The sequence below is a fragment of the Macrobrachium nipponense genome, chromosome 14, assembly GCF_015104395.2.
Source record: "Macrobrachium nipponense isolate FS-2020 chromosome 14, ASM1510439v2, whole genome shotgun sequence".
NCBI classification, from domain to species: Eukaryota; Metazoa; Arthropoda; class Malacostraca; order Decapoda; family Palaemonidae; genus Macrobrachium; species Macrobrachium nipponense.
This window is the reverse complement of record NC_087207.1, coordinates 27,391,812-27,419,202: the sequence shown is the minus strand read 5'-3', so window position 1 is coordinate 27,419,202 and position 27,391 is coordinate 27,391,812. Positions and strand designations below refer to the sequence as shown.

Here is a 27,391-nt window from a genome sequence, read left to right as displayed (position 1 = left end):
TTTTAAGAATGATTAAAGCGAAGAAATTTGACGAGGGTAATTCATCGTGAACACGACACTTTGAGAGAGAATTTGGGAAAAGAGTAATTTAAATTCAGATGTGACACTTTTGAGACGACAAGACAGTCAATACGAAATAAGGCTTGATATCACGCAGTCGCCAATGAAAAGGCTTAATTGCTTATATATAGTATAAGGCATAACCTCTGTCTGGACACTGAGATTTCACAGTTAAAACAAATCATTTTCAATATTAGCATCGAAGGTAACTGACACAGTTGCAAAGATTTATATTGGAAGATCTTTTGACTTGCAATCACTGAACAGGTTTTTTTAAATTTGCCTTTGAAACTTTAATGTCATCCACACACACACACACACATTTTATCTTTAATCAGTTAAGCTTAAGGGCAAAGGGAACTAATTTATTCTGGGTGATGTGGGGAAGACGAAGTTACTTAAGCTATCAAGTCAATAAATTTTGTACTAATGTACATTACATGCTTACAGTAAGTAAAAACCCTTTAGAATACTTTTATATATATGTATATACACACATTCACATATATATACACATATATATTTTGCTGTCAAAAGTGGGCTTCTTTATTTAAAAGCCTCTTCACGAATTAAGCAAATAAGCGAGAGACTATTATGTTCAACAAAGTTAAAATTAATGGACTATAGCTTCAAAAATGTTAAACTAATGGATCGATAAGTTAAACAAAATGGTTGAAAGTAATGGACTGATAATTTTAAAATGTCGAAATTAATTGACTGATAAGGTAGAAAAAACAGTTGAAACTCCTGGACTAATAAGTTAATTATAAGTTTAAAAAAAAGGTAGAACTACTGTACTGATAAGTTTAAACTAATGGACTGATCATTCTAAAAAGTTGAAATTAATTGACTAATAAGTTAAAAAAAAGTTGAGACCTATGGACTAAGTTAATTATTAGTAAAAAAAGTAAGACTTATGTACTGATAAGTTAAATCCAGTTAAAACTGATGGATTTCCTTAGCCCTCAACACACACTTGTGCATAAAGTATTATGAGACAGACTGCCACACACCAGAAGAAATCGTGCATCATAGTAGTCAAATTTCTTAGTACTGCAAATAGCCTTTGGAATGTAGAAAATCTAAGTCTGATTCTAGTTTGCATGAATGATTTCAATGAATTTCCTCGTTTCCTTTCCATTTCTATATTCGCGAATGTCTGTTTAGCCATAGCTGCTTCTAAGTCGACCACTTTACGCTGAAGCTTCAACGACAGGCATTTATCACTCGTATCCTTCTTATAAACTACTTTTCAGCTCATACCCCCCTGAGGGCATTACTAAAGGTTCTTTGCAGCGTCCCTTCGGCCCCTAGCTGCAACCCCTTTCATTCCTTTTACTGTTCCTCCATTCATATTATCTCTTTTCCATCTTGCTATCCACCATCTCCTAACAATGGTTTCATAGTGCAACTGCTTTGAGGTTTTCCTCCTGTTACGCCTTTCAAACCTTTTAATTTCAGTACCCCTTCCAGCCCTGAATGACCTCATAGGTCCGAGCGCTTTTGCCTTTGGCCTAGACAACTATATTCCATTCCTCCTAAAGTTAATTAGTTACCGGTTATTTTCAGGCTTAATATTTGAGAGTTGGTTTGTTGTCTGATCACAAGAATTTTCTTCATACGTTTTATTTTTAGTTTCTGAATGACAGAGAGAAGGAACTTGAATGAGGAAGTATTGTAAAATCAAATCAGAGCTAACGGCTATTTTATGTTATATATGATACGACAATTTGTTTTTATTAGCAGAGGATGTGTATGATCGGTACATCGACTTCTCTCCGATCTGAACTATACTATTAATATATATAGATATATCTATATATATATATATATATATATATATCATATATATATTATAATATATATATAGAAGCCAAATCTTCAAATAACAGGTCTTTTTAGATACTAGGGAGTAATTAATTAACCTACGATGACTGAAATTGGCAAATCGATTTATTTCCGATTTGAACTATATATTTAGAAGCCCAAGCTTCAAATAACAGGTCTTTTTAAATACTAAGGGGCAACTGATTAACCTTCGATGATTGAAATGTAGGTACATCGACTTATTTCCGATTTGAACTATATTAGAAGCTCCAAACTTCAAACAACTAGTCCATTTAAATACTAAGGACTCTAACTAATTGACCTCAAAGATGACTGAATATTTATCCTCTCTCTTACCCCTAGGCTTCACCTTTTCCTTCCCAATGACACAGAAGAGCCTCGACATAGGAATCCTAGTATCCTGGACGAAGTCCTTCAACTGCTCGGGGGCGGTGGGCAAAGACGCAGTTCGGATGCTGAACGAGGCCATCAAGCGGAGGGGTGACCTCGACGTCACAGTTACTGCCATTCTTAATGACACGACAGGTAAGCCAGCAGCTTCTTCTTCCCATTTCACATCCTTCAAGAATAGGCTGTGGTGTGTGGAAGAGAGAGAGAGAGAGAGAGAGAGAGAGAGAGAGAGAGAGAGAGAGAGAGAGAGAGAGGCAAAAACCCTAGGCTTACGTTAGTCTCACGAACGAAATATCTATGTTAACGTTATTCGGCTAAAAATGCTTTGATTTGGATTTGCTGTGCTACGTGAAAATGCTTCAAGGGCACAAGTACTTTATATGTATATAATATATATATATATATATATATATATATATATATATATATATATATATATACATATATATATTCCAAAATGAACTATGAACTAAAAAAAAATTCCGGTTAATTATATTCATCCACTGGACTTCCGATTACACTGAATCAGATCAATACCAATCCCTAGCTCCTCGTGGCGTGATTCTCGGGCCTTCCATTGAGGGTTCATATATGTGTATTTCTGGTGATAAAAGTTCACTCTCGACGTGGTTCGGAAGTCACGTAAAGCCGTTGGTCCCGTTGCTGAATAACCGCTGGTTCCATGCAACGTCAAAACACCTTTCCTTTATGCCTTTCCTCGGAAGATCCAATTACGTTTTAATAAGCCCTATTCTTCATTGCAGGTACTCTGGTGCAAGGAGCATACCTGGACAAGCGATGCGCCCTGGGGATGATTTTGGGCACCGGATGCAACGGATGCTACATCGAGAAAGTCAAGAACATCGAGAAATGGCAGGGCAAGCACTTGGAAGACGAGGTAGGCCATTTCCAACTTTCCTTTGTGATAACAAGTCTCGTCTTTGGCTCAGGCTTATTATAGTTGTTCGTTACATTAGCCACCAAATACGCGTTTTAATCAGCATCTATTCTTCTGCTGTCAAATTAACATTAACGCTCACTGCCGCGTTTTGTTATTCAAGTTGAAGCATCATTTTTTACAAAGTCAAGTAATTTCCCCCAACGTTAAATAATAGTTTATATGAACTCAAATTGAAGCCGTACGATGAACAATCAGACACCAGTGAGGTGATTTTTTTTTAAACAATATCTCTTGTTTCTTTCAATCTTTTACATGCTTTCGATTCTATGATGGATTCGCAAGGAAGAGGTAAAGTATAGATTTCAATAGTTCGTATGCTAGTTGTGGTATAGCCTTAACAAAGTTGAAAGTGCCATTAAAATATAACTTTTTTGGCAAACAAATGTGAAAGTGCTATTAAAATACAACTTTTTTTATGCAAGCTGTGAAAGTGCTATTAAAATATTAACTTTGTTTTTGCAAACTCTGTGAAAGTGCTATTAAAATATACTTTTTTTTTTTTTGCAAACTACTATCTTATTATAAATGACAATATCTCAGTAAACTACATCTGATTATGAATAACGATATCTCAGTTAGATGATAATAAATCAGATGTATATTGACAAAACTGCGTCAAGTTGTCTTCTCTGTTTATATCCATACCTTTTATGCATTATCAATTACTACATAAATACTCAAATGAGTGACATTCATTTACTGTATGTGATGAATTGGCTAATTTGAGTCCTTGAGTCCGGAATCTGGAATCATTTTCCATTATTCCAGGTCATATGTGAACTATGTCTTAGGAAGCTGCAAACTGAGTCATCACAGAAAAAGTAGCTTCTATGCTACTCTCCATGTTAACAATAAAGTCAGTTTTGATATTATTATTATTATTCAAACTTCCAGAGATTATGGTGTTCATTCGAAATACTTAACAGAAGGTAATGGGAAAGACAATAAGAAATTAGTTATCAGAAAGACAGATAAATTAACAATTCAGTAAATAAGTATACAAATGCAAGTAAAACATTAAAATACAAGTTGAATTGTATTAGGTAAAAGTTGGATAGTATTAGGGTAGTTCCAATTGCACAAATGCTCTGAAAAATATTAAATCTGTGTGAAAGAGAAAGCATTTTTATCTTGTTCCTTTAAACAGGAATAATTAACCACCGAGATTAGGATGGTCAGTGAGTCTGTTCCTCTTCCTCTGTTCCAGATGATTGTCGACATCGAATGGGGAGCCTTTGGAGACAATGGTGTCCTGGACTTCATCAAAACAAAATGGGACAGAGCTGTGGATGACCAGTCACTACTTGTTCATTCATACACGTAAGTTTATTATTATTATTATTACTGTACCAGCTTGATGGCGCGTCTACACTGCGCTGGAACCCCGCGCTGGCCGTCGTGTCTCCGCTACCCTACTGATCCCCTACCTACCCTGGCCCCAACCGGGGTGGACAAACGGGTTTGCAGGAGTAGGGTGGATGTGTCATTCTCTCCCCTACCTACCCCAAACGGATTTGCAGGAGGAAGGTGGATGTGTCATGTCTCTCCTACGCTCTTGATCCCATACCCACCCGTGGTGGACAAACAGGTTTGCAGGAGGAGGGTGGATGTGTCATTGTCTCCCCTACACTCCCGATCCCCTACTTACCCCGTCCCCACAAGAAAGACCCACTCGGATTTTATTATTATTATTATTATTATTATTATTATTATTATTATTATTATTATTATTATATTGAAGGAGATTGCTGCTTCAGTTCCATTTATTTAAATAGAAGTTCTTTTTCAATCTTCTTATCAAGACTTTTTCAATATCATTTAGGTTGGCGACCTAAATAACATTGAAAAAGCCGTGTTAAGAAGAATAGAAAAGAACTTCTGTTTAAATAAATGCAGCTGAAGCAGTATTCTCCTTCAATGGAACATGCTTGAAAGAGGGTCTTCTACCTAAATATAATTATCATTAATTATTATTAATCTCTCGATTAATAATAATATCCAGATTAAAAGAGCCGTGGCTATGTCAGATTAAGTCAAAATCTGGATAAGGTTAAAAAAAACTCTATGTCAATACTTCATAAGTGTAAACACTCACTTTGCTAATAAGCAAGAACTATCACACTTTTGACTGAAAACTTGATGCAAGAAGCAATTACCTATAGTAGATTCACGTCAACCGTGCATCTGATGTCTAGGCTAGTCCCTTACGACGCTCCTGGTTGGCTGTTGATAAGCCAATCACAGGGCTGGAAACTCTCAGTCTCTCGAGAGAGTTCACATAGGCAGGATGTATATTTCCTCTCTCCTGAAAGACGTATCCCTCAGGTGAGGTGGAACATACACCCTGCCTATGTGAACTCTCGAGAGAAACTGAGAGTTTTCAGCCCTGTGATTGGCTTATCAACAGCCAATCAGGAGCTTCGTAAGGGACTGGCCTAGACGTCAAATGCACGGTTCAATGTGAATCTAAGCTTATGATCCCCTATTTGTAACAAAAAATACATTTTGAAAAACAACAAAGTCCTTTTCTCTTGTGTGCAGCTCGCAACATGGTAGGTATACTTCTGAAAACAGTATCACTTTCTTTTTCCTATATTGCGTACACCCATTAACTATTACAGCACAGTATAACCCTTTAAAATACACTGTACACAAAAAAAGCAAACCCATTTTCTTCTCTCACATATCAGGCAATGTTGAGTGTGCAGTGCTGTATACCCATCCGGGATGGCAACTTTATTTTGTGATTATGCCATAACAACAATTGTTACCTATTTTCTCTTGATTTCTAGTTCTTTTTGAAGCGTCAGCACCTTCCTTGCTGTCTTAGGACATGGTGAGGCCATGCACAGCACATACACACACACACAAACACACACACCACAGCGCACAGGAACAGCAGGACCTGCAATGCTGCAGGCACTGCAACAAAAGCCATGTGTTCTGGATAAAGAACAGCATATGTGCTGTAAAGGTAACAGTTGCCAACGATTCAAACAAGTGACTGATCACCCATGGCTGTACAAAGAGGGGGAAACGCTCTCTGTTACTTTTCATATGTAGCCAAAAGATGCGTTTGTAATGCCACGCCTATTAGTCATCAGTAAGCAAAATTTCACAATGACCTGCAAAGAGGTGCTCTCAAAACATTATTCTTAGGAACAAGAACGACTCTTTCAGTCAGGTTACATAAGTTCATTCTCGCCAATTTACCCCAAAACAGGTTCGAAAAATACTTCGCTGGGAAATACTTGGGCGACTTGTTTCGTGAGGTCCTCTTAACTCTAGCGAAGGATGGGCTCTTCTGCGCCAAATCCCTCGGAAAGCTACAAACTCACGGTTCCATAACCACTACGAACGTCTCGGATATAGAAGAGTAAGTAAAGAAATAAAAAAGCACCCGTGTTATTGTGACGACTTTTATGGGGCCATTTCTTGCCGTGCAGTGTCCATCCTCAAAGTATTTAAAATAATATCCAGTCTATTTTGTTTATTTTCCAGTCTTAAGAGATTAAAGGTGCATTCACACTGCAGGGAAACTTGATAAACACACGTTTGAAACTCGTTGCTTACATGTCACAAATAAGTTAGAAACAAGTCACCGACTGCAAGTACCAATAACTCAAGGACTTGTAGTTAACCTTTTTGTCATGTGTGTGTGTGTGTGATTAAGTACAATGTAACAGACTGTTTATCTCTAAAACAATGTTTCAGACAACTAGATTCATACAATAGTGTTGTATTATTGATACAATTCAAAGCCTATAACTGGGCTGGATTTGTCTACATTCAGTTCGCCATGAAAATATAACTAAATATACGCTATTTTTCTCCTTGGTATGGATGCTTTGAATCTGTCACAATCACGCGTTATTTCAAATATCTGCTGTGCTGGTATCTTCTTATTACAATCATTTCAAACGATTTTGAACATAATGTTCAAGTCCTAGAAATTAACCTAAAACAAAGCAAATGTATTATGCCTCCATTCTCGTTCCCTTTCCTCCATCTTGCTGTCCCACCACTCGAACTCCCTCTTCTCACTGTCTCCAGCACTGAATGGCGTTCATTTATTTAATGCTACTGATCAGTGCAGTGCTTTGATACTAACGGGGGACCTGTTTTTCTTCCATGCATCTTGAAAATAACTGAATCAACCTGCTTCATTCTCCTCTGCAGGGATTCGTTCAAAGGATTAGCGAACAAGACTCGAGAAGTACTTGAGAACGTAGATTTGAGCTTCGATGAGGACGACCTATTGGTGGCACAGTACATCGCTGGCATTCTCTCCTACAGGGGATGCGTCCTCGTTTCAATTTGTAAGTCCTTTTCCAAGTCCTTTTCTTACTCCTTCTTGATGTTAAAATGTAATACAACTTTTTTTTTTAAAGATTCAGAAAGAGGCAGAGGTAGGGAGCAGGTAATTGCACTGGTGCACAATGTTTTAAGAGACCAAATACGCACACATATACACATACTCTGTTGAGCTACACAGCGTTGAATGACCCTATGGTACCCAGTGCTTGGCTTTGTGCCTAGATCTCATATACCACTCCATTCCTGAGGTACCATGCTTTACTTAGAAGGGATGTGGATTACCATTCCAGAGTTCTTAGATCTGTTTCGTATAAGCAATGCAGTGTACGTTCTTTATGAAGTAGGAAAAACTAAGTCATGTAATTATAGTTCACCCTGGCCATTTGCTACGTCAACAAATTCACTTATATGAATGGGTGTTTATCAAAAGATCTTTTACTCCAAGGTTAGTACTACTGAAGATCATAAAGTGTCTGGTATATTAAGTCTGTTCTGTTTGTTTGAATCAGTTTGCTAAATAATAGTGGCGTATGGATATTGTTTTTTGTAAACTGTTTCGTTTCATTGCAAATTATTATTTTATATTACGACCTTGAACCACAGCCATCTCCCTTTCCTTGTCAAGATAGTGGAAACGCCAACATTTTATGAAGCAATTCAGACATTTGTTCATCTTTCTTGAACAGGTCTTCCTGTACATGCCTTGGTTCAAGATTATAGCTTCATAGTGAGATCGTGGGCTTAACTCTTCATTCCTGGATTGCTCTCTCTCTCTCTCTCTTTCGCAAGGCAGATATGCGAAGTGGTTGGTGATGTGAGGGCTTTCCACGACATCAGAGAGGGCTGGCTTAAAGTTTACAAAAGCTTTTAAACTTAATTCTCAGGAACCCATGCTGACAGAGTCTATCAATCAGAGATCTAGGAAGACTTATTCTTGCAATATTAGCAGTTACTGCAAAGTGAAATATGCACGGTTTTTGAAAGAGTTTTTAACCACCCTTTTCCGAGATGTATACTAAAACTTTCATTTCCATGTTCTGCGATATAGGTAGTCTCTGAGATATGCAGCTGCTCGTCTGGGCATGATCTGTACCTCAAAATAGCCAGTGCCTTGGTCATTACACTAACCATACCCAGAGTAGAGATAAACACGAATTTAGCTACTGCGGCTATTTCCGAAACCATAATATAGTCTGCAAGTGCATCATGATAGCTATTTCAAATTCAAATCACACGTATCTTTAGTGTGTAAGGAAGAAATAGTATTGGAACACCAGAGTGATATCAGCTGATCCATTTGATTGCTTTATCAGAAGCTGGCTGGTCATATAGTAAGGCCAGTACTTTCTTAGATGCCTGTACTTTATTTCACACAACGGCAAAATGCTTCTGCACATTTTTCATTATCTTACAGTGATCGGATTACTCCTCAAGAGAATGGAACGCCCCCACTGCACCGTCGCGATTGATGGCTCCCTCTTCAGATGTCATCCCAGATTCAAACCTCTGCTGGAGAAATTGATTTCAGAGTTAGCGCCAGGGAGATCGGTAAGTTATTGCGTTTTCAAAAGGTGGCTAACCAATCTTTATCCATTTCTGTTCCCAAGGGAAGGCTTTAATCTAGAAATTGGATGCTAGGAAGGAATAAGACTTTAGTCTAGAAATTGGATGCTAGGAAGGAATAAGACTTTAGTCTAGAAATTGGATGCTAGGAAGGAGGGGCTAGTCTTAGTATCCATAATAGAGTCGATAATTTTGGCTACTTTGGCATTTTAATTCCACAGCTTATCGATTTGTTTTTTTTACAACTTATTCAACAACGGCCATATTCAGTTTAAAACCAAAAACGGGGTAGCCATTTTAAACCGTTTTTTTTTTTCAAGCGATGTTTACCTTTTGGAATGCCCATACCGTCCTCCTTCCCTCAGATAATTCTTTGAAACTTCACACGTTTTTCCAACGCTCAAAACGGTTATCAGAGGCGACCCCTGCTGTCTTCCTTCCCGCCAACGCTCCAAACAGTCGCCAAAGTAACGACGCAAACATAGAACTTCCAGAGATTCCGTTTCCTCTCATACATTTTGTGTTTCCACAGTTCGATCTCCGCCTGGCTCACGATGGATCGGGCAAAGGAGCTGCTTTGGCTGCCTCCATCGCAGAGAGACTACGGAAACGCGCCTCGTGAGGTGTCCTCGGCCTTCGTCAACATATCGTTGTTCTTTTTTAATTGTTCCTCTTAGATTTTAGCTTTACTTGCTATGTACAGCAGCCTTTAAAGACAGTCATTTGTTATACTTTTGTATCGTGCGATTTGGTAACTGTTCGGCATCTGTTATGTGATTAACACACCGTATTACTTTCTGTAATACGAATCTAAAATTGGTACTGTACTTTAATAAAAGCAATAATTAATGATCAGCATTTTTTTTTGTCCTTTGTAATGCAAACGAAAACCTGACTATGATTTAAAAAGAGAGACGATTACTTTTTGCGTACGTTTGTGGTGGAGCCAATGCATTCATCATTAAATGAAACAAGTAAAAAATGCGCAATCGAGTTTTCTGTACAGCCACTACAGTGTATAATCAAAGCCACCGAGAATACATCTACCTTTCGGTGGTCTCGGTAAAATGCTGTATGAGCCGCGGCCCACGAAACTTTAACTACGGCTCAGTGATGGCCTGTCCCATATCGTTGCAAGAAGCACTATTACAGCTAACTTTAACCTTTAATAAAATAAGAACTACTAAGGATAAAAAGCTGCAATTTGGTACGTTTGATGACTTGAGGTTGGATGATCGACATACCAATTTGCAACTCTCTAGACTCTGTAGTTTCTAAGATCTGAGGACGGACAGAAAAACTGCAGACGGACCGACAAAGACGGCACGATAGTTTTCTTTTACAGAAAGCTAAAAAAAGGTAAAGAATAGGAAAATGCAAAGGCTTAGATAGTCTGGCCTTGTCTTTTGTTGGCGACATACTCAACAGAAGAAGAAGAAGAAAATCAGATTAATAATTTCTATCCAAAAGAAAAGTAAAGAGAGCAAATTAAAAGATTTCTACTTATATCACGCAAGATATACAAAGTGTCCATAAAGTCTCAGTGCCATTCTGAGCAATAATTACTTGTAATGGTACTGGGACTTTATGGACACCCTGTACATTCCTCCTGAAGGTGATTTGATGGTGAGAGAAAGAAAGAAGGTGAAAGAACGAGTTACTTAAAAATGCTAAACTGGGAACTGGAAAAATGAGGTAACAAATCTTTCATGAAAGACTTTAGCAAGTAAAATGAAGACTGGAAAAAGCTGAAAGAAGACAAAAAGGACCAGTATAAATGATGCATATATATATATATAGCTATATATATAGTATATATATATATATATATATGTGTGTGTATATATATAGGTATATATATAGATATATATATAGATATATATATATATGATATATATATAGGTATATATATATATATATATATATATATATATATATATATATATATATATATATGTATGTATATATCTATCTATATATATTATACATATATATATATATATATTATATATATATATATATATATATATATATACAGGATTTCCATAAAGTCACCAGCACCATTACAAGTATTTATTGCTCAGAATGGTACTGGTTCCTTATGGGCACCCTGTAATATATATATATATATAATATATATATATATATATATATATATATATATATATATATATATATATATATATATATATATATATATATATATATATATATATATATATATATATATATATATATAGAATCCACTGATCACTTTACCTGATACAAATGTTATTATACGTAATACCCACAATATACTCTTAACATCTCGAATATATACTACATACGTATATTGTATACTGAAAACTACAATAGCACCGCAGTGTCTTGTGCCATAATGCTAACAAATTGATTTCTATTCTCTGCCGCTAAATTCTTATAAATCAGATCTAATTTAGGTGAATGACATCCAACGCATGTCACTGAATGTTTTGGGCATCTGTGGTCCCTGGGGCGCATCCTGGGTATTTCGCCTCGTCTTAACCCTCCTTCGCTTTCATGCCAGCCCCCCTCCCCCCCCAGGGACAGTTATCTTTGCAGAACTAAGGTTATCTTGCAGTCATTGATAATCTGATTGGATAATGCCGAGGCCACCGATAAAGTGGTGTCTGGCAATGATTGTAAACGCTGCCGGCTTTGTCTGTCCGTCCTGCCCTCAGATCTTAAACACTACTGAGTCTAGAGGGCTGCATATTGGTATGTTGATCATCCACCCTCCAATCATCAAACATATCAAACTGCAGCCCTCTAGGCCCAGTAGTTTTTATGTTCTTTAAGGCTAAAGTTAGTCATAATCGTACTTCTGGCAGCATTATAAGTACCAACATAGGCCACAACTGGACTATGGCTGTTTCATGGGCAAAATACTCGATTGCGCTGAAAAGTGAAAACTTCAGCCCATTTTTACTTGTTTTCTATTCTTTCCATTTTTGAGATATGCCTCGTGAGGAGGGAGGGGAGGGAGGAGGGTGTCTCACTTGGACAAACCTCCAAGTGAGACAAACCTCTACCACCTGGCGCCAGCAGCACAACGTGATTGCAAGTGATAAGACTCAAGCACTGATATTCATTGCAGTAGCATCTTGCGACCACTTAGTTATACCAACGTGACTTAACAGTGCCTGCGTTGGATCCCATTTCTGTTGCGAGGTAAGTGCATCACTACATATAAAAACCGCAAGTATCTTTTATGATTCTTGCCAACAACGTCGATGTTTTGTTATGACTGTGTTTTCAGGGGACTGGTTTGTGATACTAATCACAGTTACGATTTACCTTTTCGTATTATTGCCAACACAATTGTCCCGCTCTTGGGAAAGTGGTCTGATATACAGTGCCCAGTGTTACGTTCTCCTGTTTTGGGTAATAAAAATACATTTGCCTGAATACATCTATATCTAGAAAGGCAAATGTATATATTATCATGAAGTATTTCCTCGCGAATTATTGTTTTTTTGTAGGGAAATGAAGATTGCCTTAATGATTAGAGTTTAGTTAAATCTTGTCTCAAAATTATGTATTCCTTTGTTACGGTCTGCCCCATGAGCAAGAGCCCGTGCTGGCATAAAGCCAGCTCAGTCAAACACAGCAAACGCCTTCTCATGTTTTAGAGAAATTTGGCAGTAGGGCCATCATAGGTGGTGACTGAGGAATCCAAAGTCTTTCTAACATGTAAATGCTTACGCAATGTTGATATCAACACTCGTTCCTCCTCCATGCCAGAAGGGTTAACATTTCACTTTGGAAAATAACCCATGAGTAGGAGGTTTGAAGATTCTGAGAAATGTCCTTTTTTGCTGGCCACAAGAAACCGCCCTCATAGCTGCGTTGTATGACACTAAATTGCTCCATTTTCTAAGGATGCAATTATCTCTCATGCTCTCTCGATACCAGTTATTGGTTACGAGTTGCTTTTACTCGTACGTATGGGTAGCAACTCCTTGTTCTTACAGTAACTCAAATTCATTCCAACACTTAGTCCTTCACTCCATCCCCCTCCCCTACTCTATTCTTGCAACATATTCAAATCATACACAGCATGACCGGTTTAGCATCTCACATTATCCCAACATGACCAAACCATCAGAGCACCCACTGATCAAACTTTTCATTGAGACATATTTTACTACATCTTATCACCTGTTTCTCTGTTTCATTCCTGATATTAGGCAAACAGTTCGCAATAATTTTCACATTAAATGTCCTCATCTCTGTAGAAATAGGAAGGCCTATAACAATACCAAGTTTTCCTGCAGCTTGTCATGTTATGAGTTGTTTGTTTGTATGGTGTTTTGACGTTGCACGGAACCAGTGGTTATTCAGCAACGGGACCAACGGATTTACGTGACTTCCGAACCACGTCGAGAGTGAACTTCTATCACCAGAAATACACATCTCTCACTCCTCAATGGAATGCCCGAGAATCGAATTCGCGGCCACTGAGGTGGCAGGCCAAGACCATACCGATCACCCCACTGAGGCGCTAGATGTTTTGAGTTGGGGGGAAAGAATGCCTGAAGTTCACAGGTAACGTTGATTTTTGTCAAATGTCCTGAATCACTGGGCACAGCCTTCACCGTACAAATCGAACAGAACAGTTCTCTTAGGCGAGTGCTTAAAAAAAGTGCAAGTGAAAATACTAGCTTTAGACAGCTAAGAGACTTACAATTAACTTATTTGATGGCAGCACTAAAATCAGTTTGAACGCAGCTAGATTCAACTAACGTCAGTTATTCTGGATGCAAAGTGTTAGCTCTGGACATTACAAGTATTCCCGTAGGCCTATTGGCCGTAGGGAAATAAGGCTCTAAATTCAAAGTCCTTTACTATTATCGTGAACTCCGTAGGAGGGTAGTACCGTCAGTGGACCTCATGCGGTGCACTGCAGGCATCACTTTAGGTTCTTTGCAGCGTGCCTTCGACCCCTAGCTGCAACCACTTTCGTTCCTTTTACTGTACCTCCTTTCATGTTCTCTTTTTTCATCTTACTTTCCACCCTCTCCTAATACTTGATTCATAGTGCAACTGATTTGGGGTTTTCCTCCTGTTACACCTTTCGAACCTTTTACTGTCAATTTCCATTTGAGCGCTGAATGACCTCATAGGTCCCAGTGCTTGGCCTTTGGCCTAAAGTCTATATTCAACTCAATATAAGCGTGAAAATCGACCTCTTCACAACCTTCGGAAATAAAGTAGGCGAGGAATTTAGCCTGTTATTATTTTACAAAGCACAAACTCTGCATGAAGGGATTTCCCCTGATCTGGAAAAGTGCTATTTAGAAACCAAAAGCTAAGACTATGCGATGAAGAATACGAGATATCTCTCAGAATTAATGGGAATCGTGTTATTGCACAAGATTTCGCCTCGTCATAAATTTAGACTTCTGATATCCCTGGAGAAACTAATCTATATCAGCCATGCATTGCCGACAACCCACACCACAACAGCAGCAGTCCTGCTTCTCACGAATTCTAGAATAAAAAAGAAAAAAAATTTCAGGCCAAGGAAATTTTTTTCTTTTTACTCTGAAACTTGTCCTTCGATGCCGCCATATCAGATATTTCGTCTTTCTTGTCCAAACTTCTTATTTAGTGTCTCCATATACTATCCCTGTTACTGTCATTAATGTTTTCCATCTGTATAGTTCTTGTAGTGTTCTTTACCAAGTTTGGTCTTTCACAAAGTTGTGATTATCCTGTTCGCCCTGTTTTTGGAGTCTTTCCTTTACAAGGATATACTTTTCGCTTAGTAACCTTTCACTTGTCATTTACTAGTAGGCGGGTACTGCCTTTGAAACGGCACCCTTGCTCGTTCTATTCGTCCTTTGTTTTTGTGTTTGTTTAAGATCTTCCTAGAACAGCATTTTTTCTCCTTTGGTTACTCCCAAACTCCCAATCTTTACATCGGCTCTCACTTTTTGCTTAGCACTTTTACCACAGCTCCCATTTTCTGCCTTTGCGTATCTATAAAATTCTCCGTTTTCTGAGATTTTTACCCCAGACTTTACGTGTACTTTTATCTTTTTCAGAAGGGATACAATAATATTTTTAGTCTATTTTGAGGATGTGCAAGTGAGCGTCATTACAAGATATTACAGTTGTCATGGAAACGGTTATGTACTATTTACCCCCTGAAGAACTTTTACGATCGAAGTGTAGTTTTCTGTTTTTGATAAAAAAAATTATACGAAGAAAGGATCTTCATATTCTCTCTCTCTCTCTCTCTCTCTCTCTCTCTCTCTCTCTCTCTCTCTCTCTCATATATATATATATATATATATATATATATATATATATCTGTAGATATATATCTATCTATAGATAGATATATATCTATCTATCTATATATATATACTATATATATATAGATAGATAGATAGATATATATCTACAGATATATATATATATATATATATAGATAGATAGATAGATAGATATATATAGATATATATATATATATATATATATATATATATACATATATATATATATATATATATTCCAGTTGGGATAGTCTTCCTCTTAGACATTTCGTATCAAATACCAAGGCTCTCGTGGCGTCTATAACTTTAGATATCATCACATCATGTATCCGAAAAGACCTTTGATGCCCTGCTCCGCGGCATCACGTGACCTGTTTGTAACCGACCTTGATATCGATCCAACAATATATTATTTGCCATGTCTGGAATGATTCGATATTTGTCAAGTATCGTAATTACGCATCCTGTCAGAAATAGCCTCTGATACTTGAATAGTGAAATACACTTAAAATAGTCTTTTTGTATCCGCACTGTTGGCCTTGATGTAGGAGAAGCTGTACAGTTTATCTATTTATTTTTTTTTTTTTTTCAACTCTTTGAAGGTTCGTTTCGGGATGTTCGACTTGAAGCATAGATAAGATAACTGTGAGGCATTATTAGAACTTTCTTACATCTTGCTGCAATGCACTATTATTATTGTTTTTACTTATTTATTTATTTATTTTTATTTATTTATTTATTTATTTATTTATTTATCTATTGCTCTATCACAGTCCTCCAATTCGACTGGATGGTATTTATAGTGTCGGGATCCGGGTTGCATCCTGCCACTCCTTAGGAGTCCATTACTTTCTTACCATGTAAGCTGTTTCTAGGATCACACTCTTCTGCATGAGTCCTGGAGCTACTTCAGCCTCTAGTTTATTATTATTATTATTATTATTATTATTATTATTATTATTATTATTATTATTATTATTATTATTAATCACACGGAACAAGCCCAACGCAGGGACTTTTGACTTGAAATTCAAGCTTCTAAGGAATATTATAATTTATTAATATGAGCTGATTCGATACAGTTTTGAATATGCCTTCTCCGTGATATTCTCAAGTCCCGTGAAACCGTTATAAGTGATACTGTGTGTATGTGTATCAAAACAAGTCAACCGCCAAAGACGTTACAAGTTAGCGTGGCTTGGCATTTCAAAAGTGCCACGCATCTCTATATCCCTTCTTGATTGGCCCTTGTGTCTTAGGAGCCAGAATAACCAATCAGCTTCTTGCATAACGATGCTGTGTGTAGGGGGTATTTGATTTAAAGAGAGGCCGCACCATCGGCCAGATGAGTTCGTCAGCGGGTCGCATACAGGACAGACAAGCCGGGTCGAGAGTGCCCAGTGCCTCCGCATTCCCGTCGCCGCCGGCCGCCACACAAAGACGTATATCACCATGAGTGTCAATAACAGTCTAACCTGCCGTCCGGTTGTGCACTAGCATAGTTAACGTAATAATTACAGGCCAACTGTGTAGCTAAGAAGAATACACCTGTGTTAAACGTTTCATCGATTATTATTTTTGCATGTCCTACATCGCATGCACGTAAACTTCTCTCTCTCCTGTTTATTCCTTCATATCCCGAACCCGAGATCAGGTCATATAATTTTGGTGTCAGGTGTGGGGTTCTGTAAGGTCCTGTGGGGTTCCTGGGTCCCGTAAGGTCCTGTGGGGTCTTGCGAATAATCCTATGAGGTCCCGTGAGATCTTATACAAGGTCTTGTGAGGTCTTTTGAAGTGCCAAACAAACGTTAGTGCTAATCATTTTAGCCGACAAATAGTGATATGAGGTGAAATAAACATGGATACGAGAGAAAATTCGATGGATAGTGATGACGAGGGAAATCGTGAAACGAACGAACTGGACAAAAACAGTTATGGCTAAAGCAATCGGCAGAAAAATGCGAACAGTGCTAAGTACGGGAATAATAAATCGAGTGGCCCTACGATTTCGAAATGCACAGTGCTAACCAGAAAGACAGTGTACAATCACACCATATGTATGATTTCGAAATGCGCAGTGCTAACCAGAAAGACAGTGTACAATCACACACCCTACGATTTCGAAATGCACAGTACTAATCAGAAAGACAGTGTCAATCACACACCATACGATTTCGAAATGCACAGTGCTAACCAGAAAGACAGTGTACAATCACTCACCATACGATTTCGAAATGCACAGTGCTAACCAGGAAGACAGTGTACAATCACACCATATGATTTCCAAATGCACAGTGCTAACCAGAAAGACAGTGTACAATCACACACCCTACGATTTAGAAAAAAAACGCAGTGCTAACTAGACAGACAGAGTGCGATCACAGAAATCGTTAATAAATTACCGCTGTTATAGACAGTTTCGCGACCGAATTCGATAACGAGCGAGCGAGAGAATAATTCGAATCTGTGGAAGTATTAACAAAATATTTGAAAAATCCGTACGAGACATACGAACAGACAGAGACTATTGTGGGAGAATTCAAAATCGACGGTTGCAGTACCAAATTCAAACGACGGGGTGCCTTGGTGGTGGCACCCGAACAACCTTCGTGACCCTTCGTGACCCCCCGAGTAACCGACTCGTGTAGCAGACCAAGTAGAGGAGTAACGAACGTGTTTTGAACGGAGAGATGGGGAGCAGTCCAGCCTCATCGGGAAGGACGGAAGGAGACAGCAGGAGGTGGCATAGAGGTAACGCAGGGAAGGTAGTACCCCTGGTTATCCCAAGTGCCGTGGGGGACTGTTATGCAGTACCCGGGAACAAGGGACGCCTTGTTGTGTTGTTGAGAGGGAAGGAATACCAATCCTCAACCTCTGAGAAGTAGAAGACAATCTGTCCACCCACGAGTCAAGAATGCTGAGACAGAGAGAGGTCGACCAAAGCCTCTCCCCCGTGACTCCGTGGGAAGGGGAAGTCCACTCCTACTTCTGATCGCGTCCTATCTAAGAGTAGAGGGATGGTGTTAAGGTGAATAGTGCAGAAGTTCCCTTACCAACCTCGACCCGTGAAGGAAGTCACGATACCTGCCTAAGGTATGGATAGGATCAAGCGATGGTAGAATAAGGATTAGCTGATAGACGTCAGATGACAGCTAGCAACCCAGGCTCGATGTGAAGAAGAAACAAGTAAACTAATAGCATCAGTAGCGGATCGCCGGCACCACTGCTGGCACTAATAGAGCTGCTGACCTGTGAGCAAGTTGCATAGAAAACGGGAACATCTCAACCGTATGGCAGAGAGAGAGAGAGGGATAGTACAGGATAGCGTCTTGGGACGCTATGGGGATGTGATGAGAGGATACCCTTCACACCCCCCGGAGGTGGGAGACCCTGCCCCGCCTAGAGCCGACGTGATTGCTAAAAGTTGTCACTGATAGTAATATTAGTATTAGTTCGACTGCACAATGAACGAGCTGTGTAGCCTTTAGTAGCGTAATCAATAGCATGTTGTGTTAGGGAAATGCAGATAGGGAATTTGCAGAAAGTAACATTAAAAAAAAATAAAAATAAAATAAAAAGTGTATAAAGAAAAATAAGAGAAAAAAAAGGGATGGTTCTCTTAGGCCGTGTTCTGATTTTAGTTAAAGTATCACGAGCGACAATACATTCCATTTGTCCCCATTGAAGAACTGTGATTAAGATTTAAAGACAGAATTATTAACGTAAGTTCATTAAAGTGTTCGTCTGAGTAAAGTAACAAGACTGATATATTTGTTGAAGAAATTATTAACGTAAATTCATTAAAGTGTTCGTCTGAATAAAGTAGCGAGACTGATATGTTTGTTGAAAGAGTAGTCTGATTTTCATTGGGAAAGATAAGTCATTTTTAAATTTGATAATGAAGTGGAAACAAATTGTATTTTTTTCCCTGATATAGATATGCCCTTAAGAATGTTAACTTCTCAACAAGATCGTAGAATTGAAGCAAATGTAAGAGTTTGACGTTGTGGCAATTGATTGCATCATCAAAAAAAAAAAAAAAAAAGAGCAAAAAGAGTAGCAGACGCTCTTCCAAGAGTTACTGTAAGGCACGAGCCAGAGAGAGAGAGAAGAACTGCGACGCATACAGTTAAATGTTTCAGTTACACCTGTGGGTGAGTTGCACAGAAAACAGAGGCAAGTGAGTCAGCTGTTGTATGAACTTGTTGAAATGAAATCTCCGAGTGTTTCTAACAATCACTGAACGGCTTATTTCATAATTTGTTTTGGCAGGTCAAGGCACGACTGCGCCCTATGTTATGTTAGGTTACGAAGGTAAGGTCGAGTCAGGTCACGATATGACATTCTAGGAAAGGTTGGGAGTTCTCACGCCTGCCCCTGTGTACTTATTCCATGTGAATAGGTTTCACCTACCGATATAATAATAATAACAATAATAATAATAATAATAGCAGAACAACTCCAGCATTGTATCTCAAATCACCATGCACCCAAATGAATGACCACAGGAAGGACATCCTTAGTACAAAAAGACAAGAGTAAGGGAAATATAGCCAGTAACTAAAGGCCTATCACCTGCCTACCAATAATGTAGAAGTTACTAACAGGTATCATCAGTGAAAGCTATACAACTACCTAAGAGGAGACACACATCCCACACCAACAGAAAGGATGCAGAAGGAAGTGTAGGGGCACAAAATACCAGCTCCTGATAGACAAAATGGTAATGAAGAACAGTAGGAGAAGGAAAACCAACCTAAGCATGGCATGGATAGACTATAAGAAAGCCTTCGACATGATACCACACACATGGCTAATAGAATGCCTGAAAATATATGGGGCAGAGGAAAACACCATCAGCTTCCTCAAAAATACAATGCGCAACTGGAATACAATACTTACAAGCTCTTGAATAAGACTAGCAGAGGTTAATTTTAGGAGAGGGATCTTCCAGGGAGACTCGCTGTCCCCACTACTCTTTGTAGTAGCCATGATTCCCATGACAAAAGTACTACAGAAGATGGATGCCGGGTACCAACTCAAGAAAAGAGGCAACAGAATTAACCATCTGATGTTCATGGACGACATCAAGCTGTATGGTAAGAGCATCAAGGAAATAGATACCCTAATCCAGACTGTAAGGATTGTATCTGGGGACATCAGGATGGAGTTTGGAATAGAAAAATGCGCCTTAGTCAACATACAAAAGGGGAAATTAACAAGAACTGAAGGGATAAAGCTACCAGATGGGAGCAACATCAAACACATAGACGAGACTGGATACAAATACCTGGGTCTTGAATAATGGAAGGAGGGGATATAAAACACCAAGAGATGAAGGACACGATCAGGAAAGAATATATGCAGAGGGAGACCTCAAGGCGATACTCAAGTCAAAACTCAACGCCGGAAATATGATAAAAAGCCATAAACACATGGGCAGTCCCAGTAATCACATACAGCGCAAGAATAGTGGAATGGACGAAGGCAGAACTCCGCAGCATAGATCAGAAAACCAGGAAACATATGACAATACACAAAGCACTACACCCAAGAGCAAATACGGACAGACTATACATAACATGAAAGGAAGGGGGGAGAGGACTACTAAGCATAGAGGACTGCGTCAAACATCGAGAACAGAGCACTGGGGCAATACTGAAAAACCAGTGAAGACGAGTGGCTAAAGAATGCATGGGAAGAAGGACTAATAAAAGTAGACGAAGACCCAGAAATATACAGACAGGAGAATGACAAACAGAACAGAGGACTGGCACAACAAACCAATGCACAGACAATACATGAGACAGACTAAAGAACTAGCCAGCGATGGCACGTGGCAATGGCTACAGAGGGGAGAGCTAAAGAAGGAAACTGAAGGAATGATAACAGTGGCACAAGATCAGGCCCTAAGAACCAGATATGTTCAATAAGATAGACGAAAATAACATCTCCTCCATATGTAGGAAGTGCAATACGAAAAATGAAACCATAAACCACATAGCAAGCGAATGTCCGGCACTTGCACAGAACTAGTACAAAAAGAGGCATGATTCAGTGGCAAAAGCCCTCCACTGGAGCCTGTGCAAGAAACATCAGCTACCTTGCAGTAATAAGTGGTACGAACACCAACCTGAAGGAGTGATAGAAAACGATCAGGCAAAGATCCTCTGGGACTATGGTATCAGAACAGATAGGGTGATACGTGCAAATAGACCAGACATGACGTTGATTGACAAAATCAAGAAGAAAGTATCACTCATTGATGTTGCAGTACCATGGGACACAGAGTTGAAGAGAAAGAGAGAGAAAAAATGGATAAGTATCAAGATCTGAAAATAGAAATAAGAAGGATATGAGATATGCCAGTGGAAATCGTACCCATAATCATAGGAGCACTAGGCACGATCCCAAGATCCCTGAAAAGGAATCTAGAAAAACTAGATGCTGAAGTAGCTCCAGGACTCATGCAGAAGAGTGTGATCCTAGAAATGGCGCACATAGTAAGAAAAGTGATGGACTCCTAAGGAGGCAGGATGCAACCCGGAACCCCACACTATAAATACCACCCAGTCGAATTGGAGGACTGTGATAGAGCAAAAAATAAAAAAATAAAAAAATAATAATGATAATAATAATAATAATAATAATAATAATAATAAATTGTACCCATAATCATAGGAACACTAGGCACGATCCCAAGATCCCTAGAAAGGAACCTGGAAAAACTAGAGTCTGAAGTAGCTCCAGGCCACATGCAGAAGAGTGTGCTACTAGAAACAGCGGACATAATGAGAAAAGTGATGGACTCCTAAGGAGGCAGGATACGACCCGTAACCCCACACCTTAAATACCACCCAGTCGAATTGGAGGACTGTGATAGACCAAAAAAAAAAAAATAAATAAATAAAATAATAATAATAATAATATATAATTCATAGGATTTCAAGAAACGTCAGTCAGAATGTAACCGTCAAACGTGCAAAAAAAAAAAAAAAAAAAAAAAAATACTTTTACAACCTCGACCCAGATAGTACAGTAAGTTCCAGAAGTGAAGCGACAAATTTCAGAATTGATCGTATTTCTTTAGAAACTCGTGGGGTTGCCAGTTAGTATATTTTACTCCAATTATTGTCATCCTCTTTATCTAACAATACGTATCAGTGATTAACTGTAGAAGCACAGAAAGTATTTCCCCAGTGAATGATCAATGTTTGCTCAATAATTGTTTATTAAAAAAAAACGAATTTCCCCATAGAAACATCTGTGGCTCTCAATGTGTGATATCAAGTGTTCACCAATGAGTGGCAGCAGGAACCGAGTGCATAAGCATTGGCCAATATGATTTGCAAATTAACTTTCTACTTTTATAGCGTTATATCGAAAGTTATTATGATTTCTTTTGATAAAGCACAAAGAAGTTTAGTATCTGATTAAATGAAATATAAATAAGACACAAGTTGGTGTAAAAAAAAAGAAGCAAGAAATCCTAGTTATATGCGCTTTTAGCATTGGCTACATGGTTAGGCCTATTCAAGAATTAAGGAAATATATTTTCCAGCTTGTTAGTTAATAATTTCATCTAATTCCTCAATTGTGCAAATCTTTGCTTGTGGAATTGCGTTCAGGGTCGCATCAAACAATTATTTTCGTAGGTTTCCACCCTTTTTTTTCAGTGCATAAGTGAGACTATTTTTGTCCATACGATCCGGAGTGTGAACATGCTTGGCGAGCATTATTTTACTTCGAGTATCTCCTGTTATGCTCTCTCTCTCTCTCTCTCTCTCTCTCTCTCTCTCTCTCTCTCTCTCTCTCTCTCTCAGGACCTTTTTATCTAGTCAGGAATAACCAGAGGCCTGTTTTAAGAATCGAGCACTAGGCCTATTGGTCAAGCTCGGGTGCTTCTATATATAAATATATATATATATATATATATATATATATATATATATATATACAATATATATATATATATATATATATACACGCAAAAAAATCATAAATTTATGTTATACAATAATGCTTGACTGGATCGAACTGATTACTGGTTGCCCGTGGAAATATGAATTTGGGTGATATCACTCCCTTATGATACGCCCACTTACGCACATTCAGTCTTAAATTTCATGGTTGGAATGATTAGAAGATTTGAGGTAAACGGTTGAAGTGAAAAAGGTGGAGTTAGGTTTGTGGGTAGAGGTAGAGGTAGAGGGTGAGGCGAGGTTGTTGGGATCTATTGTCTCCTTACTTAACCAGGTGGTGATTTTAGGGTGTTCTGGTTGCTTGCGACCGTCTTTCTTATTTTTTACTTAGCGAGTCTGTTTCTTTGGTGCAAGGACAGGTCCTGGTGTCGGTCCTAATGGTTCTACTTTTCCCTAAATAACAGACAGTGGCCCTGCATTGTAAGCCTTGCTATGCCAGGAACTAGGCCTAGTCACCTGAAGGTAGCAGCAGCAGTTAGAGCCTTTCTCGAAGATGGTAATTTATGCTCGCACCTAGAAGATAAAATCAGAACTACCAACCACACCCAACTTCTCTATTGAATCTAGGTGCATTCTGTTAGAAATCAGAAAGGATTGATATTTGTGTCCAACTGTGGGGAATAGCCGTTCGGTCGTTAGCTTCACTCGGAGCTTTATCTATTTTTCTTAATAAATTAAAAGTAAATAACTTAATGCTACTTAGTATAGTAACTATTAGCGTTAATGATAAGTAAAATGAATAATAAAATTAAACTTATGAATTAAATTACTTAAAATAGTAATTGCCCAATAGGCCTTAAGTTCGCGCGTGCGTAATATGTACCTGTCAAAGGTAAATTACCTCGGAGGTTACCACAGCCACGGCGAACAGCTACAGTAAGAGTTTCTCATTAGCAAGGGCGGCATCAACATTGTAATAGGAAATTAACCCTGAACAAAACTGAACGTTCTAACTCCAAGACAACGACAATTTTGGAATACGTCAACGTCAACATTTGTGATAAGTGCTTTACATTATTATGTATCTTTGGCCATGTCTAGGGAAAAAGGTAATGTACGGCAATGTCACAAAGTTTTATTAGTGGATCTACTCTTTAATGTAAGTTGTTTTGGTTGTTATGTAATTGTTTTGTTTATTAAATATAAGTAAGATTGAAATTAAAATAAATTCCAATAATTCATGGTTGATATGTTTAACGTCGCGGAGATTTTCCTTTTACATTCTATTGATACTTGCATGGTTTTATGCATCTTCGCTAAAATAATTGATAATACACTATGATATTAAATGTTTGTTTCCATATTCCTCGAAATATACATTGGTAACGTGGTAATCCTGTGTTGAACGAGAATTTCAAATTGTTTCGTTTCTATAGTTTGAAGTAATTACTATACTTTAAAATAATAACTATTACAGTAATTTTTTCTTATGATTGTTATCAGCATCATAGATTTCATATTTGTGCATCATATGTTAGCTTTATTTTGCTTGATAGAGCTTTCACTGTAGAAAAAAAAATTATTTTTCAGCTAAGAGTTGTAGTTGCCAGTTAGTGAATATCGAACGAAATCCTCTGAAAATTGTCGCTTCAGTTCTGGAACTTACTGTACAAATGGTACATCTATATAACCTGGACGTTGAGGGAATAAATGTGCGAAAATACCGAGAACTCTGAGAGATGATGAAAGCTTTCATAAAGAGACAAAAGACCACGAATTTGTGACGGACACTGCCGGGTGATATTAAGCCAGAAAAATTATTTATAAAAGGAAGAATGAAAATGTTAAACATTTCTTTTTCAAATTAGCACTGATGATGACCACTGTCTCTTACTTGCACATTGCAACACTGCAAGTGAAGAGTCGTGGTGAAAGGAAAACAAGAAATATATATATAGACTTTTGTAGGATATAAATAATGGTAAAGGAAGGCCAAGCGTTGGGACTTATGAAGTCATTCAGTGCTGACAGGGAAATTGAAAATGGAAAGGTTTGAAAAATGCAACAGGAGGAAAGCCTCGCAGTCGCACGACGAAATAATTGTTAGGAGGTGGATAGCAAGACAGAAGAAAGAGAATATGAATGGAGCTACAGTAAGAGGAATTAAAGGGGTTGAAGCTGGGGACCGAATGGACGCTACAAAGAACCGTAAGTAGTCCTACAGCGTAACACCTGAGGCGCACTACCACTCCCTCCGCCCCCCATCACCCCCCAAAGGGGAAATGTAAATGATGACTGTAATCATTTAAGAGGAAGGATTATCAAAATAAGATTACCGAAATCCCTGGATATGTTAGTCTGTATGATCGAAAATCGGATTGAAATTCGAGAAAATCTTGACACAAAACAGAGGAATGATGAATTCTACAGTATCGGACTTTCTGACAAGCACTTTTGTTAGTTTCTGAAGCACCACTGTAACCAAATGCTGCTAATATCAGACTAAAGGTCTGATGCAACTTTCAATTCCTAATTTTTGCTCCTTTTGGTTAGTTTTGGGGTCATCTTAATGTTCTTTAACTTATATAGGAAAAAACTTGATTGATAAGACGAGGTTGCTAGGTTACACCAACGTTCATACTCTACTGATGGCTAGGAAAAAGTGCCTAGCATTAGTCAGCTTATTCTAATACTCGATTCATTGGACGAAAATCTCATTTTATCATCCATGAAGCCTCTTCTCATTCTGGTACCTTTTGTGCGGAAGCTAAAATCCGCCAAGGGTCCTTATTGTCTCCTTAAAACTGCTGGAAGTGGTGGTTTCCTTCTTCCAAACAATGGTGGTCAATAGGAATGGCACATGAAGTTTAGGCCAAAGACCAAACACTGGGACCTATGAGGTCATTCAGCGATGGAAAGGGAGTTCAGAGTAAAAATGTATGAAAGGTGTAACATGAGGAAAACTTCGTTGTTGCTTTATGAAACAATTGTTAGCAGAGGGTAGAAAGTGAGATGGAAGAAAGATAATATGAACGGAAGTACAGTAAAAGAAATGAAAGGGGATGCAGCTAGGAGACAAAAGGACGTTGCAAAGAGCCTTACGAGTTACACCCCGCTACGGGGGTGTAACTCGTTTTGTCCATCATCAACATTCTGTTGAGACGCCAGGGTGCCACAAGTAGTCTCAGATTTTTTTTTCTTTTTTTTTTTTTTTTTTTTTTTTTTACCTTTCCCTTTACAATAAAATATGGAAACATCCTCCCGGCAGTGTTTTGAATGTTGATAATCTCAAGTTTTCATAAGGCTTCAATAACATTCTAAAAGATTTGTAATGCTACTTTACAAAGACTGCAGGAATACTTCAAAGCAACGCCCCATCGCCTTAACTTTTTTTTTTTTCAGTTATCCATCCATATATCTGTCGGTATATTTATTGGTTATTTCCCATTTACTTTGGTTGTCTTTTTTTATACACCACTTGGAATTATTTTCCGCGCAGTCGTGAATACTATGAAAAAAAGCACAGTAAAGAGCAGTAAATAGCAAACAAACAGCAAAACCAAATTACATATAATGTAGAAAACAACCGAGTCTTTAGTAACACTGCAGTCAAATTTAGAACGATAAGTTCCAATGATTTTCATGACAAACAATGCAATCAACGCGGGTTTGTAGTAATATAGCGTGTAACAGCGGGGTAGTTTTCTCAAGGTATATGATTATAACAAACACCTGTATCAAAAGAAAAAAACTGTCAACGTGCAATAGCCAATGGGATGGTCAACCCAAGGAGGCCCTTACCTATCCCTGTCCCATCACCCACCACACACACAAATAGGAAGGAGGAGGAGGAGGAGGAGGAGGAGGAGGAGGAGGAGAGGTGGAGGAGGAGGAGGTAGAGGCGGAGTGTGGATTTAAATACCAAAAGCTTGATAAAAACCTACCTCTCAAAAGATTAAATGTAATTATGAGTCAGTGAATACGTGAATGGGAGTAAAACTATATAAAAAAAGTACAAAAAGGAATAA

At 38.2% G+C, this 27,391-nt stretch overlaps 1 protein-coding gene and 1 pseudogene across 2 annotated transcripts in view; both read left to right on the top strand.

The window, feature by feature from the left end:
- The window catches only part of LOC135226434 (hexokinase-2-like), a 30,897-nt gene extending 20,908 nt beyond the window's left edge, over positions 1 to 9,989 (top strand). For both annotated transcript variants that reach the window (XM_064265991.1, XM_064265990.1), the window contains exons 6-12: positions 2,251 to 2,433; positions 3,063 to 3,196; positions 4,467 to 4,579; positions 6,483 to 6,635; positions 7,439 to 7,578; positions 8,991 to 9,124; positions 9,672 to 9,989. In XM_064265991.1, coding sequence (XP_064122061.1) covers positions 2,251 to 2,433; positions 3,063 to 3,196; positions 4,467 to 4,579; positions 6,483 to 6,635; positions 7,439 to 7,578; positions 8,991 to 9,124; positions 9,672 to 9,761 — 947 coding nt within the window. In that variant the 3' untranslated portion in view covers positions 9,762 to 9,989. The remainder of the gene's footprint in view (positions 1 to 2,250; positions 2,434 to 3,062; positions 3,197 to 4,466; positions 4,580 to 6,482; positions 6,636 to 7,438; positions 7,579 to 8,990; positions 9,125 to 9,671) is intronic.
- Positions 9,990 to 12,124: 2,135 nt separating this feature from the next.
- Positions 12,125 to 27,391, top strand: part of LOC135226433 (hexokinase-1-like) — a 51,340-nt pseudogene continuing 36,073 nt past the window's right edge.